General features: G+C 33.6%; 1 protein-coding gene across 1 annotated transcript; it reads left to right on the forward strand.

Annotated features, from left to right (window-relative positions):
- Window positions 1–21401: 21401 nt before the first annotated feature.
- Window positions 21402–21809, forward strand: LOC145981429 (uncharacterized). Its single transcript, XM_083114663.1, has one exon. It carries the CDS (start codon window positions 21402–21404, stop codon window positions 21807–21809), a length of 408 nt encoding a protein of 135 aa, XP_082970789.1.
- Window positions 21810–22346: the final 537 nt, after the last annotated feature.

Below are 22346 nucleotides of genomic sequence, written 5' to 3' on the forward strand. Positions count from 1 at the left end.
ATTTGGTTGTCTACATATTGAAGTAAGGGTGCAGTATTAATATAAGATAAAATTTTACCCTATTAAATGGAGCATGTAAGAAAATGCACTATTTGTAAGACTGTTAAACCTCTCAATGAGTTTGTTAAAAATAAATGCGTGAAAAATGGTTTTGGATATACGTGTCATGTTTGCCAAAAAATAATTAATCAAAAAAGGCTTGAAAAAATGTATTGTGATTTATGCAACAAAGATATATCAAACCTTAATTTTAAAAGACACCAAAAATCTAGACTGCATGAATTACTAGTACAATTACATAAACTAGAAACAAAAACTATACGTGAAGTTACGGTATGTTAAAAATGTATTGCTAATTTTTTTTTGCATTAAATGGAGATACTAAATAATAATATAGTGCAACACAATACTTCTAATATAAATAATACAATGGATCTAGATAATATAAGTACCAAGCGTGCTCTAATAAACATTGCTAAGCAGCATGGTATCAAAAAGTATAACAGATGCACAACAATAAACGGATTAAGGAAGTACATAAGAAGACAACTAACACAAGAGGCTTCCACTCATGCTGTTGATAATATAAAAGGTAGACGTAATTTAGTTAAGTTTGCTAAAGAGCATAATATAACTGGATGCAACAAATATAAAACAATCGAGGAACTAAGGGATTATATAAAACATATGCTGGATTTACAACAATTTGCAAGACGTAATATAGAATTTCCACAACCAGTTGACTTGTTAGATATTACCAAGGGTATAAATAATTTAAAACAATTTGCTAGAGATAATGGAATTACTGGATATAGCAAATATAAAAAAGGAAGTGACCTTCGGTTCTACATAAGAACTCAACTAGAAAAATTGCCATTTACAGATATTGCCAACAGTGATGATCTATTTACACCAAGTTCTCAAACTGATAATGAGTATAACAACATATTTAACATATCACGTCCATTAGATGATACTTTGGTGGCAAACCAATCCACTGTTGATGTTGAGGATATATTTAATATCTCTCCAATTGATGTTGATGCATCCAATGATAACTTTGTAGCTATTGAAGAATCTGTTAGACACCTTACAGTATTTTCGGATGCTCGCTATAGAGTGGAATTTAGAGTTGACAACAATAATGTAGATTTCTTTGCATTACATGATATTATTAATCAAATTATTGAAAAAAGAAATCCAGCTGTTGGGTTTAGAGAAGGCGTAGATAGAATAAACTTTGTTATCGAAAATCCAAGGCTTCATAGTAAAGCTTTCTCTACAGGTTTTAGTACAACAATCAACCATGGTTCTCTGGTAAACCATTTTAACGAAATAATGGAACAATATGATGAGATTGCTTTAGAAGATTTAGCAATAGAGTTATGCAACAAAATTAGACACGATCCTGGTGCACCGTTTGATCTAAGTTCTTTTAGAAAAGTTGAACGCTATCTTAAAAACGTGTGTATAAAAATTGTCTGTGCCGAAAACTTTAACACCATTATATACAAAGGAATAGGTGAACGAGATATAACTATATTCTTGTACAAAGTTGAAAATCACTTTCACGTGATTACTAAAATGAGTGCGTTTTTAGGAATGTCGAATTTCTGTGATCGATGTGAAACACCTTATAAACACAAAAATCATAAATGCAAAGCATTATGTGTAACATGTTGCGGCCCCATTCATCTTGGTAACAAATCTGCCATATACTGCAAAGATTGCAATAGATATTGCTACAACGAAGAGTGTTTTAGGCAGCACAAAAAAGGTATGTCAAATAGTTTACAAATGTTTACAATGCAATAAAATATGTAAGAGAAACGAGGAGCATAAATGTGGATACGAAATTTGTGTAAATTGTAAAAAAGAAGTTGAAACAAAAACTCATCTGTGTTATATGCAGTGGCCAAAAGGAAAAGGTGGAATCTGTGTAAGAAAATTAAATGATGACTGTTACGTAGAAGGATGTGAAAAATGCTCACCAAATAATGTACATATAGTAACTAAATATACCAAAAAAAAAATTAATGAACTTGCACGTGAATATATACAAGAAAACTATTATCCTGATTTTGATTACGATGAAGTAGTTGTGGATCGTTATGTTGAATCTTTAAAGAAAACTAAAGTAGATGGATATATGTACAAATGTAAAGAATGTAAAAACTACACAACCTTAAAAAAAACACTTTCAAAAGTGAAAACATGTGATACTTGTAAAGAGAATACATTACAAAAACCTACATGCACATATACAAAAAAATATATAACAATTGATTTCGAGGCTAACCAAGAAACTGGAGAACACAAACCCAATTATGTGGTTGCTGAGTATGCTTTTGGAAATGGACAAAAAATTCATTTCAAAGATAGCGATGAATTTTGTAAGTGGTTAATATCTAAAGATCATCGTGGTTATACAGTTATAGCGCACAACGCTAGATCGTATGATTGGTATTTCGTTATGAACTACTGTATGCGAAATGGATACAAACCGTTCACAATTTATAAAGGTTGCCAAATCATGTCCATGATACTTAGGAATGCAAATATGCGATTCATAGATAGCTACAACTTTATCTCACAACCATTGAGTACATTCCCAGAAACATTTGAATTAGCCGATTTAAAAAAAGGATACTTTCCTCACTTCTTCAACACAACAGAAAACCAGACATATGTGGGACCAATACCGAATATTGAATATTATGGAGAGAGCACTATGAAAAGATGTAGTAAATGCAAACCTGATGCGACTTGTAAACATTGGCACACAAGAAATCACTTTTTACAGTGGCATCGTGAACGAGTAGAAGAGAATTACAAATTTGACTTTCAAAAAGAAATGAGTGAGTATTGTGAGTCAGATGTAGACATACTTACTCAAGCAGTTAGAAAACTTAGACAAACATTTCTAGATACGTGTAACATCGATCCATTTCAATATATAACAATCTCAAGTGTGGCAATGGCTGAGTTTAGATACCATCATATAAAATCCGATACCATAGCTGTATTAAAAGATAGCAACCATGAAACGTATAGTAGAAAGTCTATATCATGGTTAAGAACATTAGGTGATAATGTAAAACACGCTTTAAACGGTGGAGAAGAAGCTATACTAGGTCGGAAGGTTGATGGCTTTGATAAAACAACCAACACAGTTTATCAGTTCCATGGGTGCTTCTGGCATGGTTGTCCCAACTGTTACAAAAATGATATAATTAACAACAAGAAGCAAGAAAGCATGGGTGACCTTCATGAAAAAACAAAACTGTTTACTCAGCAATTAAAAGATAAAGGGTACAATGTTATAGAAATGTGGGAGTGTGATTGGGAACCTACATACAAAAAACTTAAACATGAAATAAAAAATATAGTAACACCAATCACCCCTAGGGATGCTTATTTCGGTGGACGAACAAATGCAAGTAAATTACACGTTCGTGGAAAAAAGTTAAAATATATAGATATTTGTAGTTTGTATCCAACAGTTATGTTCTATGACAAGTTTCCTGTTGGTCATCCAGTAAAAATATTACATCCTCAAAATTACAACCCGAATTGGTTTGGATTAATTAAATGCAAGGTACAACCACCAAGAAAGTTATATCATCCTGTACTACCTATTAAAGAAGAAAAACTGATATTTCCATTATGTGGTAAATGCGTTTATTCTAAAAATCGTGAATGCAATCACTCAGATATTGAAAAAAGATTTACTGGTACATGGAGCACACCGGAAATTAATAAAGCACTTGAAATGGGGTACAAAATAACAAAAATATATGAAGTTTGGCATTTTAAAGAAACTAGCACCAACATGTTCAAAAGCTATATTTCGAAATTTTTAAAAATAAAATTAGAAACAAGTGAATGGGAAAATAATTACAGCACTAAAAAATTGTATGTCGAAGATGTAAAAAATAGATTAGGTATCGAATTGGATATTAATAACATTAAACCTAATCCAGTTTTACGTGCAATGGCTAAACTATTATTAAACGCATTCTACGGTAAATTTGGTCAACGTAGGAAAATGGAAACAACAGATTATATCAACTCAGCAAAAGATCTGTATGATATATTATTGAATCCTAAACTGATCAACAAAAGATGAGTGGTTGGAAGATCCTACAAAAACAAACATATTGATTGCATTATTTACAACATCATATTCTAGATTGAGATTATATGATATGCTTGACAAACTAGGTGACAAAGTAGTTTATTACGATACTGACTCTATTATATACATTGATGATGGTACAAACACTGTAAAAACTGGTTGCATGCTTGGAGAATGGACAGATGAGTTAAGCGGTGATTACATAATAGAATTCATATCTACAGGACCAAAGAGCTATGCATATAAAACATCAAAAGGTAAAGTTGTGTGCAAAATTAAAGGATTCACATTGAACTACATCAACTCTCAGAAATTAAATATGGCTGAAATGATAAAGATTTTAAATAAAGAAATTGATAAAATTATTTTAGAATATAACCAAATTACAAAAAGCAGAAAAACCCATACTTTGGTTAACAAAACAATTCAAAAAAAAATTAAATTGGAATACGATAAACGGGTGATCTTACCGGAAAAAGATGGTGTTATTGACACGATTCCTTATGGTTATTAAATAATTGTTTAGTTTATATAAATAGCATTTTTGTTTACTTTTATACTTATCTTATAAGATTACTGGTGGATATGAATAGATTGATAAAAATAAAATTCATGTGTGGATTACAATTGTAAAACTCTGTATGAAATATGATGGACAAGAATGCTCTTGTTGTGACTGTAAGCATGAATTAATTACTTTTTTATCGGATATGTGTAACAAATGGCTGTATGCATAATAAGATCAAAGCGGAATCAGATAATATACAATAATAAACAACGCCATTTATATTTCGGTTTCCTACAAAAATAAAAATTCTCTAGAAAATAACAAAAATATAGCAGAATTTTTACCTTGTTTTTCTTAACACTTTTTGCCCTGATTTTGGGTTTTTACCTTACGTTTATTGGCAATTTTTGTCATGCTCTAGAAAGTGACAAAAATATAGCAGAATTTTTACCTTGTTTTTTTAACACTTTTACCTTGATTTTGCATATTTCTCTTTATATTTTTGGTGATTTTTATCCTATATAAGGCATATTTTGAAAAATGTCCTCATCCGCCAGAATTTTTAGCTTGTTTTTTTTTTAATTTTTGTCCTGATTTTGGATATTTCTCTTTATGTTTTTGGTTATTTTTTGTACTGCTCTAGAAAGTGACAAAATATAACAAAATTTTTATTTTATTTTTTTAATACTTTTTACCTTGATTTTGAATATTTCTCTTTATGTTTTGGTGATTTTTGAAATATATAAAACATATTTTGAAAAATGTCCTCAAGGCAACCCCATAGTAGTTATACCCACAACACACACACTTTCGGATTAGGTCCCTCGCTCAAAAATATCCTGAGTACAGGCCTGGGAATTACTCATTCTGACATCAGATATCCACGAATAAAGTGTCTACATGACAATAACGTTTCTATTCTGCTTTTCGGTTTGTTCTTGGGCAAGTGTAGTTTGTAATATCACTCAAAACATATTTTTAATGCGATATTTTACATGACCCCTAATTGTTTTGAGCAGTCTATAAATATATTGGTAGAAACAATGAATATTGTTTCTAAGAAATAAAACTTTTATATCCACAATTGTAACAGAACAATATAAGAAAAATGCCAACTTAAGACGAACTTTTCCATATTCTTGCAATAAGAAGGCAACTATATTGTGAAACGATTCAGAAATGAATGCAATAATGAACATTGTTTGCACACAATGAAATGTTTCTAAGCAACAGAAAGCAACAGAAAGAATGATTTATTTATAAAACGAAGGACTTGGCTTAAAAATTCAGTGTTCCTCGGGGTTCCTTGGATTTAAGACACTTGCGTAAGTAATCAAATATCAGTATGTAGTGTGTAATATGAACTCTAAGGAAATTTATACCCAATGCAATTCTTAAGAATCTGCCATATGCAGTGCTAATATTTAGTGGCAATGGTTGGAGAGTTTGCAGTTGTAGATTATCCAGCCTGCATTTAGTAGGTTCTGTTGGACCATCGATTGTTTGCCCCTTATTTTACCCGATATAGGATTTGAGAGATTTTGTTATTTTCGTGCATCTGGGAGGATAGTTGGATGGATTGCATTCAGAAAATGTAGTGGTGCTTGTCACATGTGCGCGTGTAAAGGATGAGACAGTTGGATGGATCGGCATTTGCAGAATCTTCAAATGACCCATTCAGCAGAACAACCAGGAGCACTGATTCTTCTGCTCATTTTTGAAGATCATTCAAAACGAGTTGACGGTCAGGTGTTCGTTCTCCTGTGTTGATTGCTGCTGGTGAGGTTCTTTGTCACGGTGAGAGTGAGATTGGTTGGATGTGCAGAGCACATTACTTCCAACACCGTACCAATGGTCCTCTTGGGCCCTCGATGTTCCTACTCTCAAGTTAGCTCGTGCCCGAGTTAGAAGACTAGGGAGTAAGATATCAGGTGGTTCCCAGGTGTTGAATCCGTTGGTGGGATTTGAGGGGACGGGAGGTGGTTAGTGGGTGGATGGTGAGAATGTGAGGTGGGAGGGCTCTCATTTAGTGGCAATGGTTGGAGAGTTTGCAGTTGTAGATTATCCAGCCTGCATTTAGAAGGTTCTGTTGGACCATCGATAGTTTGCCCCTTATTTTACCCGATATAGGTTTGAGAGATTTTGTTATTTTCGTGCATCTGGGAGGATAGTTGGATGGATTGCATTCAGAAAATGTAGTGGTGCTTGTCACATGCGCGCGTGTAAAGGATGAGACAGTTGGATTGATTAATATTTGAAGAATCTTCAAATGTTACCTGATATAGGATTTAGAGTAAGGTCCGTGGAAGCCCACTTTCCCCCGCTCTAGAAGGTCTGGTCATAACACGCCTTTTTGTCAATCCTTGAGTTTACAACCTCGGCAGGGATCTGTGACATCATCAGCATGACACTCTCTGTGTGTTTGCTATTTTCAGCACTGTAAAGCATGCAACGCTCTTGATTTGAAGAGTAAAAACACATACTGAAGAGCATCGCAAAACAACTTACACAGAATACATGAAAGTAATGGTGTATAGAAGAATTTTAAGTATGTAAAAGCATAAACTTATCCACGGCTAGTGGTGGAAAGAACTGGAAGAGCAGCAGCTCTAGGTCCATTGTTTTTGTTTCATTTGCTTTGTATTACTTCCACCTAGATCCGAAACTATAGCGACTATTTTATATCCAGCTACCCCAACAATTGATATAATATGAAACAACAAAGCCTTGGTCATAGCCGTATCAAAGTTATAGTATACTGGATGTTTCCATTCACCTTTCATTACTCTAAGCATTGCAAGCTGAACATTTCTATGGGGACCCAAAACTCTGTCATTTTCACTGTCGTAGCACACTCGTCCGTTATTATTCATTTCATCAAACAACTGGACAATTAGTTTTTCCACTTCAGTTATACACTGTCCCTGCTGTTTCATAATATTCAAAACTGGTGCAAGAATTCCCAATGGGAGTCTCAATTTTTGCACCCAGCGTCGAAGTGTTGCAATGCTGGGTAATGGAATTCCGACAAATAATTACCGTTCTGGCTCCCAGAATGGGTTAACATAATTTCAAATGCGTATAATCTCATCAACAATATTGTAGTACCATGGTTTTTATTGTGCAGTTTTGCATTGTATTTTGTATATTGCAAATAATAAACAGAAAAGAGGAAAAGGCTGGGGTAGCATTAAATTCAGAAAAATGGTTTATTTTAAGGCACCAGGACACTAAGCGTATACCCTTCAATGTATGCTTCGGGGGTTCTCCACCCTTTTCTTTCTTTTTCTCATTTAAAAAAAAAACACAGCAGATTACTGGATCTTCCACAGCATTACACTTCTAATCACAATCTATGGTAAGAAACAGGCCCATACCCAGCGGAGGGGCCATGAGGGCCCTGCTCTACTCTTCTCTCGAACTATGAAATATTTAAATGTGAATTTATAAAAAGTTAGGAAATTAAGATCGACGATATTTCACGTTCGTAAAAATTTCAATTTTGTCCTTGCATGAATGAGTTTGTTGTGTAGAAAGGAAAGCCTAAGATGTTTGTATTCTGCATTATTGGGTAGGTTCAGTTTTATAACCATTGATGCGAGGCTACCAGACGTCTCACTTAGATAGGACAGTCCATTCTGTTTAATTCCTGTAGACTTCATTTGAACTGCAGTCGTGGAGGAGTGTTTAGCACAGCATGCTCTGATGCCAGGGGTTCCGGGTTTGAATCCCGCCCTGGGCATAGGTGTTCTTTGTGAGTGTGTTTTTCAACAATTTCATCATATTATACCTCATCCTCATTGTTGCGATTAGACAAAGTTGGTTGAAAAGCAACGCAAAATAACATAATCCAATCAACCTCACAGCATTTCTGATTTTCTGTTTGTTCCATACATTCGGATTACAATCTTCCCCTTAAATTAATCATTGGTACGGGTCTTATAGCATTATAACATACATATTAAAGATAAAACATGAATGCAGGACTAATATCAGATAAGTATACCACTACTATGGTGTTGCCTTGAGGACATTTTTCAAAATATGTTTTATATATTTCAAAAATCACCAAAAACATAAAGAGAAATATTCAAAATCAAGGTAAAAAGTATTAAAAAAATAAAATGAAAATTTTGTTATATTTTGTCACTTTCTAGAGCAGTACAAAAAATAACCAAAAACATAAAGAGAAATATCCAAAATCAGGACAAAAATTTAAAAAAAAAACAAGCTAAAAATTCTGGCCGATGAGGACACTTTTCAAAATATGTCTTATATAAGATAAAAATCACCAAAAATATAAAGAGAAATATGCAAAATCAAGGTAAAAGTGTTAAAAAAACAAGGTAAAAATTTTGCTATATTTTTGTCACTTTCTAGAGCAGGCGCCAATAAACGTAAAGTAAAAACCCAAAATCAGGGCAAAAAGTGTTAAAAAAACAAGGTAAAAATTCTGCTATATTTTTGTTATTTTCTGGAGAATTTTTATTTTTGGAGGAAACCGAAATATAAATGGCGTTGTTTATTATTGTATATTATCTGATTCCGCTTTGATCTTATTATGCATACAGCCATTTGTTACACATATCCGATAAGAAAAGTAATTAATTCATGCTTACAGTCACAACAAAAGCATTCTTGTCCATCATATTTTATATAGTGTTTCTCAATTTCTGAGACGGTGTCTGACTGATTTATTACAATTACACTCTCTACGTGAATTTTATTCTCTTCATCATATCCACCAGTAATCTTATAAGGGATACGATGCTGTTTTAGATATTTTCTGTTAGTTCATGGTTTAACAAATTCAATGTCATGCTTTGTTTGCTTATCAAAGAGCTCTTTCTTACCTTTATATATAATTTTAAATTTATCGTCAACAAGTTCTTTTATCAATTCATTAGTAAAGGTTTTGCCATATCGATCTGGTAAAAACAATTTGTTTTTGTTATCTAATGTAACGCGTGCTTTTAGACCATGCATTGTATTTACAATTTCACCATTGGTGATTTCATACGGTTTACCTATTTCTAAATCTTGCATCTTGATATACTCGAACGACGAATTTAACATTTTTTCTAATGATTTAGCGCCTAGGTATTTGTGTGATGACTGATTCATTTATAAGATAAAAAATATATAAATAATAAATGTACAAGTTTATTTTATTTAATATCCATAAGGAATCGTGTCAATAACACCATCTTGTTCTGGTAAGATCACCCGTTTATCGTATTCCAATTTAAATTTTTTTTAAGACCACTAAAAAACCTCTTATGAGGAAACCTCACCAGAGACTAACTCCCTTAGTTAGGTTTTTTGAAAGCTGATTAACTTACGAGACTTTACGCCCACGCCAGAGGTTTCAGCTGTGCGCACACAGGTTTAGGGAGAACTTAATCTCTCGCCAGTGACCTTCATTTACTCATTACTTGATTAACTTACGAGACTTTACGTCCACGCCAGAGGTTCAATTTTTCTATGGTATGATTAAGTGGTGAACTTTAGTTGAGATATGGAGTTATGCAATGATTTTTATCTATGATTATGTGGTGAATTTTAGTTGAGATATGGAGTTATGCAATGAATTTTTACTATTTACGGAAGCAAAACTCCGTGTTTGGAGAAACCTGGATGTCCATCTGAGAGGACCAGCGCTGGTTTTTATTATTTTCCCCCCCAGATGGACACCCAGGTTTTTTCTTATTATTTTTTTCCAATTTTCTACATCCTGTTAGGGGCCCCTAATTTATTGCGTCAACTCTAAGTGTAGACTAGCTAACTTGAGAGAGCATACATATACTCCACATCTCCCACTCCCCACCAATACTCAGTTGCATTAACAGTCGCGTGGAAGTAAATTTATACCCGGCCGGGTGTATAAATTTGTTCTTCCTCAGCCGGGTTCGAACCTACGTTATCGGTTGAACCAAGCTAACTAGACTGTTGCCTTAACTCCCTGAGCCACAGAGTCAGGCAAGAATATTATGTTATAAATTGGTCTCTTATAGTTCCACGTGTGTGTACATCTAACAAGTTTCACAATTCTCTACTAGATGTCACTATAAGGTAAAATATTCTCATTTTGCCGTCACGGCGACGAAGATTTGCTACGATACATATATTGCGTAATATGTCGAGCAGGCGGTCTAATTCTAAGGGGCATGGCGCCAAATTCAAAAAATGTTGTGTATATATAATGCACAGCGGTCAGAAATAAGAAATTCATTATCTAAGCCAAGCGTCAGGTTAACCTTGCAGCAGGTTTTATGTATCAATCCGCGCGAGAACTGAGCTCAGAATCTTCCGTGCCAGTCTTTCCTCAACCGCCGAGCTGCTTACATCGAAGACACTGAGAAAATCTACAGTATTGCCAACCGCACAACACATCAAAACCCGCATGCATGTCAAGTGGATTGTATTTTTGCTTCTCTTTGTCTCCTGAAACATAACATTTTAAAAGTACTTTCTGCGCATATATTATTTAATAAATGTGTCATTAATATAAGAGCGAAACAACTTCTAAACATGAGAGCATGTGTGTATATTTCGAGCACGCAAAAATAAAAATAAACAAAGATAAAAGTAAACAACGATAGGCTCCTCTTGAATTTAATGACAAATTATTGTTTTTGGTTTAGAAAGAAATAGATTTATGAAAAACTTGGTTGCTTCGTTCGCAATACATCCGTTACTGTAAGACACACGCACTTCAAGTTGTACCACCAAAAAAGCATGATTTGTTATTGGTGATATATACAATCAGGTGCATTGTCTGTCGCTATTACTCTGGTTTCAATTTATGAATCACTTCACTAAACCAGGATTCAAATCTTGGTCTGTCCATTTCTTGCTGATAATCACCCTTCCCTTTCTTTGCGCGGAACAGTAAATATGCGCCTTCAACAAAGCTTTCATTGCCGCCAGTGGGTGAAACAATAAGCCTCCCCCTTCCCCTCATCGTCGGTTTCTTCAGCCCTGGCGGTGGTTTTGCATGGTGGTATCCTTCCATGTTTTATTACCCCTTCCCCCACCCACCGAGTTGAAGGACGTCTCGTCCAAATAATAAACATGTTTCTTCTCACTGCGATATATTTTAATACCGCGGAGATTCTTTTGTCGTCAAACAACAAACAATCGTTTCCTCTTGCTAAACTCAAACCGCAAATCATTCAACACCCGTGATACAATTCGTGTGCACATTGACGGCAAATCACCTCACGCCCTGTTTTACTTTGATCTTGTTGCCGCAAGGAGGATTATGCATTTAAAACAACTTGCTTGACTTTGAAGAACATTTCCTTTCGGATGAAGCCCAAAATAACATTCGGGTAAAACCGCGCGCTGAACAGGAGATTCAGCCATTCTCGCCGCTCTACAATAAACATAGGGTTAAAATAGTGGGAGGTGCAACACTGGTATCAGCGATTTCACGCGCTCTGCAACGCATTCAGTCTCGCTCGACTCGCTCCAAAGTTTCAATGTCTCTTCAACGCATTACAGATTCGAGTTGGCGAATCTGCGGTTCTAAGTTCGTCTGCACAGTGATTGCAACCAATTAAGTCCATACCTGCTAATCAATGTATTATTTTGTCTGTATATTACAAATTAAATAACTGTTTTCTTGCAAGTATGCAGTTGTGTCGGAATAGAACCCGTCTCAGTGGAACTATATTCTTGCGCGCACGTTTGGATCTACATATGCTAAAACCTGCTGCAAGGTTGACCTGACGCAGGGCTTAGGTTCCTATTAGATATTTTGGCAATCTGACTTCAGATTTGGGTAGCCCACCCATGTATTGTGGGTTGCATAACTTACAGGGGCAATACGGGTTGCATAACTTTCAGGGGCAAAAACCTATTTTTATTATTTTCTCGACTGCTAATTAAGATATTTGAAGAATTCAAAATCCTATTTTTAATAAAATTTTCCGTAGAATTTAATGGGAGTATCAGTTTTTAAAAATCTCAAATGTGTGACCCAATTTTAAACAATTTATCTTTAATTTTCTCAACAAGATTTTTAATATATTCGTCATTCATATCCCCATTAAGAGTTAATAGGATTTCTAACTCATTTTTAACATTTTTGATGAGCATAATTATATTTTTATAATCTGTTTTTTTTTTATTCAAATTAAATTTAGTGCTTAATCCGGTAGAGTCCAGCGCAGATAATTCTGCCGTGCAATGCGCGACAGAACTAAAGAAGCAGTGTTGCTAATGGACCAGATAGAAAAATCGCTGCGGTGCGCCGATGCACAGCTGTTACGTACAACAATGAAATTAGAGAATTCAGGTCTATCTAACGTTGAGTTTTAAACGTCATGCATTATACCAGGACTAGGATTAATATGTACTAACAAGTGGCTTTGTATGTAGCTACTAAAAATTCGCAAAATATGAACTAACACATAAGTAAAATTACCAAAAATGCTGCAAAGAAGACTTCTTCATACGATTCCTTATTTGAGTGATTTCAAACAAAATAAAAAAATATATATATTATTTTTCATTGCATTAATGCACTGGTGGCGTTCTAACTTTTCACTCCCAAAACCCGTATACACTGGTATGGAACTGCAACGGCAGATAATAACATGCCAACGTGTTAAACCGCTACAATTGCACCATAACACTCCTCCTGAAGCAGTATTATTATTTCCTCTCTGAGATCGGCGACAGTCGGTTGCCTTTGTTGTACATTTACAAAGGATGCCGGCTTCCACAACAATAACAAGTACATATACTGCCACTAGACGATAAGCTGCGCGGCTTTTTCTTTTGTTATGAACCAGGGCCGGCGCTAGTCATTTTGCCTCCCTGGGAGGTGGCGGCAGATGCCGCTCTATTTCGACCCCCCCCCCCCCGGTCATTACGCAGCAACGGAAAATTGAAAATCAATATATTCCTAACTAAAACATCAAAATATAAAATAAATAATGAGACTTCTTATGCTATTTCAATACTATTCAGCGCAAAAGAATATCTCGCTCGATCACAGTTTTCAATAGGCTTATTTTTTTCTTCTCTTCAAATTTTGCCGCTCTGGGCGATGGGACGGTTCGCTCTCCCCTTCCGCCGGCCCTGCTATGAACTTGGTCACCCATCAAAGCATGGCAATTTTAACACAGAAAACAATATGCATCGCATTAAGCAGCAAAAATGACAGCCTCCTCTATGCAATTTCTACAAGAACACTTGCCGGAGCCAGAGTTGAAATGATGTTGGAGCCACATAATTTATTTATTTTGAATAATTCCAAAATTATGAAATATGAACAATTTGTTGCTGCTGTTCGCTGCTCTCTTGCCAAAATGCTTTATTGGGATGCTAACACCATGACTGGCTTCCTCCTTCATGAACTCGTGCACGTTGCTTAGAATTTCCCGAGCTTGGCTATGCAAGGTTTTTGATTTCAACTTCGACAGAACTGGAGGCATTATGGAATTTAACGTTCATTAGCAAACACACACTTTTACATACACACACGCAATACACGCACACAACGTCAAACCGGTCAAATACTTTGTATAAAATAAAAATATGGTGCTTCCAATCCAACGAAACTCACCGTCACTTTACCTGCCTTTTCCCCTTCCGTGACAGAAATAGTGCTTCATTATTACAGTTGGCAACACTAGTTACTAGCTAGCCAATGAACATGCACTGCATAAAAGAAGCAACCACTACGCCGTGCTATATTGCCACATCAGCGTCCCTACCGAACGGTGGGAACCGCGAGCTGGAGCGCTAGTCAATTGTTTTCAATGATGTTTGCGCGAGTGTGTCCAGGAATGGAATGACAATGTGGCAACAATAGCGAAGGTTTTCGAGCAGGGTAGAACACATGATGCTAAGGGAGAGGGAGACGAAACGAAAATTCGTTTCTACGCAACGGCAAATTTACGTGTGTGGCACTCTAATAACGGTTGGGACAACCATGCCAAAAGCAATTGCTGAAATGGTTGTAAAACTAGTACTGATAATTGTATATGTGGTTAGTGGTATTAAAATATTTACAAATCCTGTTGCAGCTGATAAAGCTATCGATAGAGTGATTAAACAATAATAGAAATATTTTAGAGTCTTATATCGTCTCTTTTTCTTATTTAACATCATCTCATATTGACTTATTAATAATTCTAATAATTGAATCAACTTTTCTCTGGGTATATTATCTGGTATTTCCATTTATCTATTTAATATTCCTCCCCATCAGAATATAAATAATTGTCTGATCTGGAATATTAGCACCGCCTAAACAATTTTCTCATCTAAATTTTTTCAGTGATTCGTTGATTTTTGATGTCATACGATAAAACGTTGTAGCTCAACATTATGATATAGCACAGAGTTTTATCAGCCACATCCTCTTCGAAATCAAGAACGAGATGTAAACTGGTTTTTTGTTTATCTACAACTTTCATTCGTTTAGTCGAGTCTATAACATACATGGGTCTTTTTTCGATGAATTCTTCAAATGTGTAATATGAGTCATTATTTACACCATCAAGTCTTCTAATCTCTGTGTACGCATGATACATTTTTAAAAATTTTCCTTTTGAAATGTCTAAATTTTTTAGAGATGAAGAAAATATTTCGTCTCTTCCGTTTTCTAGGTAAGCAGATTTTAATTTACAGTGATCGAAATATGCTGAATAATTTTTCTGGTTAGTATTATTTCTATCTGTTTGAAATACGATTATAACCCACTCTGGCGTGTCAGATATACCAGCTGTAAAAGAATTTGTTAAATCTATATCTGAAAACTTTCCACTTATAGACTTTCTAACCGTTTTACTTTTCATAAAGCTGATAGGAAAATCTTGCTTGATTAGATTATTCTTTAACTTTATATCAACTAATGGGTCATATTTTACTACAGGCATTCTGATAACCATACTTTGAATCACTATTTTTCCAGGTTTTCCATCTTCCCAGACATGGACAGCCATATCATCATTGTTATTTCTTTTAAACGTAATTTTCAACCCTCCTTTATATAATACATCCTGAAATCCACTAAAAAACCCACCAAGAAGCCTTAGTTTGAATAAAACCTCTTTTGTTTTGTTTGCATTTTTAAGTTGCCCATCTGTTTCAAATCCACACATTTTATATGTTCTTGCTTCTGCTTGAGAAAGAAAGCATGTTCCTAAAGCTGTAGAAGTAATACCTGGATAATCAATTCTGTCAAGAAGATACTCACATTTTTCAATTAATATTTGAGACCAAAGATGACAGAAGAAATTGTCAACTATTCTCACCTTATCGTTATCACTGTATTCTGTGCCATCATCTCTAACAAATGATTTGTATTGCATGTATACATCAGCGTTCCAAGGATGTATAAACCCATCACCTGAGTCTATTTCATAAGTAACGTCTTTATTCGGTGAATTTAAGTCACCTTTAGTCTCTTGTGTTGGTGGATATTCTTGAAAACTATACTTGATGATATTATTTTCCATTTATAATAAATAAAATTTATAATTTTTCTAAAAATCTAATGCTATTCGCAAACTTTTAAAATTACAGTGACGAGACTATCTCCAAAATGAATTGCATCATTATTTTCATCTAAAATAGACACTTCTATATAATCAAATTCCATATGTTGAAGTGGAAAAAATAGTGGATATGTTGGTTCGTAAATAATAGATTCTTTAAACTCTGCGTTAGTTTTAAATGATGCAATGATATCTGATTTTTTATGTCTGTAATCATCATGTTTTAACATCATTCCCTTTGCTAAATTACAATGAATATTGATTGTATCGAATGGATGAAATTTTGGAATCTTACTTCCAATATAATCTTTATTAGGTTCCAGTTTTATATCGAATCCAAGTACTTCACCGATAGCATTGTTAAGATTCAATTTGAATGGTGATTTTATCTCAACTCGGTTAGTAACATCATTGCCTTTTATTGATATATTTTGTGAACTGAATGGCGATTGTGAGTTGATGTATTCTTCAAGTGCGGTTATACTATATTGACCAGGTGGAATAACCAATTCGTTTGTAACATTATTTTCTTCATAGAATAATGTATTATTGTGTTTTGTTATATTAGGAGTGAGATATGTAGTATAAAAACCAATCAGTGCTACTTTTAAATTGTCATTAGTGATAGAATGACTCAAGGTTTTTTGTAAGATGGAGTTTCGTTCAGACAATTTGAATACATAGGCCATTTAGTAAGATTATTTTTTTCTTAAATTTAAGGTTTGTAATAGTTTTTTCCAAATATGTCTATCGGCATTTAATAATGATAAAATATTTTTAATCTTGTAACCTCCATCATACATTTTTAAAAATGTAACACACAAATGACCACACGTAACTTCATCAAAACCTTGTATTCTATCGTTATTATATTTAATATTGTTATTGTTATTGTTAAGCTGATCGCTTTGATTTTTGATCTTATTAAGATAGATTACTAATTTTTTAGGAGGAACGCCCCCAAATGAGTCAAATACAAAACTTTCATCACGAACTTTAATATAACATATCCAGTGAGTACCTATATTTTTAGACACATCAAGATTAACAACACCACATTCATAATTGTTAGGTTTACTCGGTAATTCATCTATCATGTAAACGCCTCTGAAGCCTTTAATACCACTACACAATTTTATGATATCATAGTTACTTAGAGGCGTAATCCTATCAAGTTTTTTGTTATAGTTGTCTTACGTTTATATTTGCGCTTACGTACACCTGTACCCGATTTTGTTTCCATTGCTAAATTATGTTTTTTTGTTTCCTCTAACTCTGCATCATTTTTCTGTTTATTATGAACAGCACTTGTAATAGCAGCAGCTCCTCCTGCCAATGAACCAGCAGCAGCAAGTGCGGCAAACAATGTGGCAAGAGTAAATATGAAGCCGCCTTTGTGAATTTTTATTCCGCTACCAACTTTTAGTTTTTTAAGGTTATTAACTGCTTTCATGTATGATGCTAGTGTAATAACACCACTCCCTATTTTGGGGAGTGCCAAAGTTACACCACCACTCCCTATTTTGGTTGGACCTAAAAGTTTTCGTAATTCAGAAACACTATATAGTAGTAGAGGCAATGTGAAAATAGTACCGCCTTTTTGTATTTTAATACCACTACCATTTTTTATATTTTTAAGAAATTTTTCTGTGATCAGCAAATCTGTCATCATTTATATTGTGCAAAAAAATTGCGTATTGAAATTATTCAATAATAATAAAAATTACTATCAGAATGTAGAAAAATCAAAAATGATTTTATCACATTACATTGGCATTCCCCACCCCCAAGCAATTTTCCTATTCATTACAACAGCGGTTCCTAAAGAGGTCAATTTTTCACCAATTGAGGCATCTTTGCTAAACAATCTACCTAATGCTTTATGTTCCAATTCTTTATCAGCCTTATGTCGACTTTCTAAATCTTGGTTATCTCTATAAGCAATATCGTGTTCTTTAGCTGCTTCGTCTAATGGATTTATTCCTTTGTCACCCCGAGCCAATCTTTCATTCAGCTTCGTATACGGCCCCAAGAAATTGTATCCGGGTAAATGTAGCTCAGGCATTCCTTTCACACTAAGTAGATTGTTAACAAATCCTGCTCCTTTTTTATCCCAAAATCGAGGAGGTAGTATGCTAATTATTTTTATTAAGTGACCTATATTTTTAGGATTCTGTAAAATGAAATTAGTTAGTGTATCGCAAAACATTTTCAAGATGCTAGCTTTCTCATTATAAAAGTTATCGTTACCTGCCTCCTCTTCTCCCATTATAACAAGCAGTCTGTCTACTAGTTTTCTAACATCATTCATCCAAACATATTCTTTAGGTAAGCCTGTGTATTTGCGCAATCCACTTCCGCTACTGGATTTTTTCATTCTCATATCCCATATGGGTTTAATAAATGTAATATATTTTTTTGATCTACTTGATTTACTATGTTTAGTGTTGGGGTCGTTATTCTGATAAATTACATCTGAATCAAATAATATGTTTTCGTAATTTCTTGCGTCTTCTTGTGTTACAAGATCATTTGGAATATCATTTATTGTTAACAAAGCCATTAGTCCTTCAGTTGCTTTATATTTTGTACCTTTAATAATGACATTATCGTTGTCAAAAGTGACTTCAGCATTACCAATGTAATTCTTACCATCATTACCACCAACTATCCCAAATGACTTATCGTTTCTAGTGTTTAGATATTTGGAAACAATCGGGCCTAATGACATTGTAGTATAATTAGTTAACGCCTTAACACGTGTTTGTGTTGGTGCAAGCTTCGCTTCTGCATGCTTCGCATCTGTTACTGGAACAAGTGATGTGTTGTCAACAACTTTTTCAATTTTATCTCCAAGGTGATTAATAGCATCAATAATGGGTTGATCTTGTTTTTTGTATTTGTTATATATTCCTGTTTTGGATCTTTTGATACTTTTAAATTCTTCAATTAATTGATCTCGTAATTGCAATAGTTTATGCGCTTCTGCAACATTCGCTTCTGCAAGCTTCGCTTCGGAAACAGATGGTTTCATTTATTATGAATAATTTTCAGTTCGATGTAAAATATTTTGTGCTATTAAATGACGGACTGGGATATCAAAACCATTATACCTAGATCGTCATTGAATCGAAAAAATGGTGAATATTTACCAAATGATGATTACATGAGATTTATTATAGTTGGTCCATCGAAATGTGGCAAAACGACTCTAATGCTAGATAACTTTTTGTTGTCCCCAGGATGGTTGGATAAAAAGAACAGACATGTGTACATATACTCAAAAAGTTTAAATCAACCAGAGTACGTGTATTTACAGAATCTGTTTAAAAAAGTTGAACAAGTATTAGGCGAAGATATATGTACATTCCGTAATAGCAATGAAAACGTGGTATCACTTGATGATTGTAAAAGCAATTCTATAGTCATTTTTGATGATTTTATACAGGAGAACCAAGATAATGTCAGAGACTATTACACGCGTGGCAGACATAAACAGATTGATGTGTTTTATCTAGGGCAGACGTATAGTAAGATACCAAAACAGTTAATTAGGGACAATGCTAATTTTCTTTGCATATTTAGGCAGGATGAAACCAATTTAAAACATATACACAAAGACTTTGTTGGTGGTGACATTGGCTTTGAGGAATTTAGCTCTCTGTGTAGTGATTGTTGGAATCAGGATTATGGTTTTATTACTATAGATCGGACATGCAAACGAGATGATGGGAAATACAGAAATAAAATAAAAAATTTTATCAGGATGTAGAAAAATCAAAGATGATTTTATCAGGATGTAGAAAAAATCAAAGATGATTTTATCAGAATGTAGAAAAATCAAAGATGATTTTATCAGAATGTAAATATATTATAGCTTTGGAAATTATACAATGCAACACAATATTTCTGATATAAATGGGAGTTGATATTTATGGAAACACATCAAAGAATGTTAGTATCAATAGACTTAAGAAAGATTTTGAGAGATTTAAGGATATGGTGTTAAACGATCATGTGTTGACTGATCTTGTGAATACAAAAATTACAAATGAGTTTCAAAATTCAATTGATCAAAAAATTAATACAGTGTTGACTGATCTTATGGATACAAAGTGGTATAATTATTATTCTGAGTTTCGAAAATTAATTAATGAAACGAATACAAAAATTTCAGATGTAAATTTCCAGATGCATGATTTAATAATGCGAAATACAAAAATTAATAAAATTAATTTAATTGGTAAGTTAAAAGGTGATAAACCAGGTATATTCAAATTTACTCACGGTGCTACCCAATTTAAGTTTCCATACAAGGGATCATTATTACACTTTGAATCTGATCATGATGCTCATATTCATACTTTTATAAATTCAAATATAATTGAAAATTTTCCATATCAATTTGAAAAAGGTGATATTTTACATTTTGAACCACATAGGCTAGCAGAAATGGAAGAGCATACCGTTGTTTATATTGTTCTTCATACAATGATGAAATAATTTCAATACGCAATTTTTTTTTGCATAATTGAATAATTTCAATACGCAATTTCTTTGCGTAATAAATGATCACATCATATTGCGTTAAATGCAAAGACAAAACTAACAGCATTAATTCTGTTACTAAAAAATCTAAAAATGGAAAGTCTTATACTCTATCAAAGTGTACTGTATGTGGATCCAAAAAATCTACTTTTAAAAAAACTTAAATGAGAGGGAACAGATCATTGATGAGCTACATAAGCCAGCTAGGAAAAATTATCCTACAAGAAAAGTTTTAACTTATGGAATAGACGATGTTTGGCAAGCTGATTTGGTTGAAATGGACTCTGGCAATCTTAAAGGAATTTCTAAAATCAACAAAGGGTGCAAGTACATGATAACCATTATAGACGTCTTTTCTAAATATGCTTGGGCTATTCCTTTAAAAAATAAAACTGGAAAGCACGTCACCGACGCGTTCGAACACATATTGAATGAGCGAAAACCAAATAATCTTCAAACCGATAAAGGTAAAGAGTTCTACAACAAGAACTTTAAGGAGCTCATGAATAAATACAACATAAATCATTATTCTACTTATACAAACATCAAAGCATCCGTTGTTGAAAGATTCAATAGAACGCTTAAAGAAAAAATGTGGAAACAGTTCTCCATACAAGGTAATTATAAATGGATAGACATATTAACAAAATTAGTGCACAACTACAATCATACAGTACATAGCACTATCAAAATGAAACCTGTTGAGGTCAGCTTAAAGAACCAAGAGATGATCTACAACAGTGTGTATCGTAGTGAGGCCCTAACAAAGAGTCATCCAAAATTTAATGTTGGTAATCATGTACGTGTTAGTAAGATAAAAGGCATATTCGAGAAAAGATATACAGCCAACTGGTCTACTGAGATATTTACAATTGAAAAAGTATTTAAAAGCAATCCACCATATTATCATCTCAAGGACTCTAAGGGCGAACAAATCATCGGCACATTTTATGAACAAGAACTACAGAAAACAAAACACCCCGATGTATACTTGGTTGAGAAAGTATTACGTAAAAAAGAAGATATGGTCTATGTTAAATGGCTTGGTTTTGATAGTTCACACAACAGTTGGGTTTCTAAAAAGGATGTTGTTGTTTAAATTTGGTTGTCTACATATTGAAGTAAGGGTGCAGTATTAATATAAGATAAAATTTTACCCTATTAAATGGAGCATGTAAGAAAATGCACTATTTGTAAGACTGTTAAACCTCTCAATGAGTTTGTTAAAAATAAATGCGTGAAAAATGGTTTTGGATATACGTGTCATGTTTGCCAAAAAATAATTAATCAAAAAAGGCTTGAAAAAATGTATTGTGATTTATGCAACAAAGATATATCAAACCTTAATTTTAAAAGACACCAAAAATCTAGACTGCATGAATTACTAGTACAATTACATAAACTAGAAACAAAAACTATACGTGAAGTTACGGTATGTTAAAAATGTATTGCTAATTTTTTTTTGCATTAAATGGAGATACTAAATAATAATATAGTGCAACACAATACTTCTAATATAAATAATACAATGGATCTAGATAATATAAGTACCAAGCGTGCTCTAATAAACATTGCTAAGCAGCATGGTATCAAAAAGTATAACAGATGCACAACAATAAACGGATTAAGGAAGTAC

Source organism: Lepisma saccharinum, chromosome 29 (genome assembly GCF_977018435.1).
Source record: "Lepisma saccharinum chromosome 29, izLepSacc3.1, whole genome shotgun sequence".
Taxonomy (NCBI): domain Eukaryota; kingdom Metazoa; phylum Arthropoda; class Insecta; order Zygentoma; family Lepismatidae; genus Lepisma; species Lepisma saccharinum.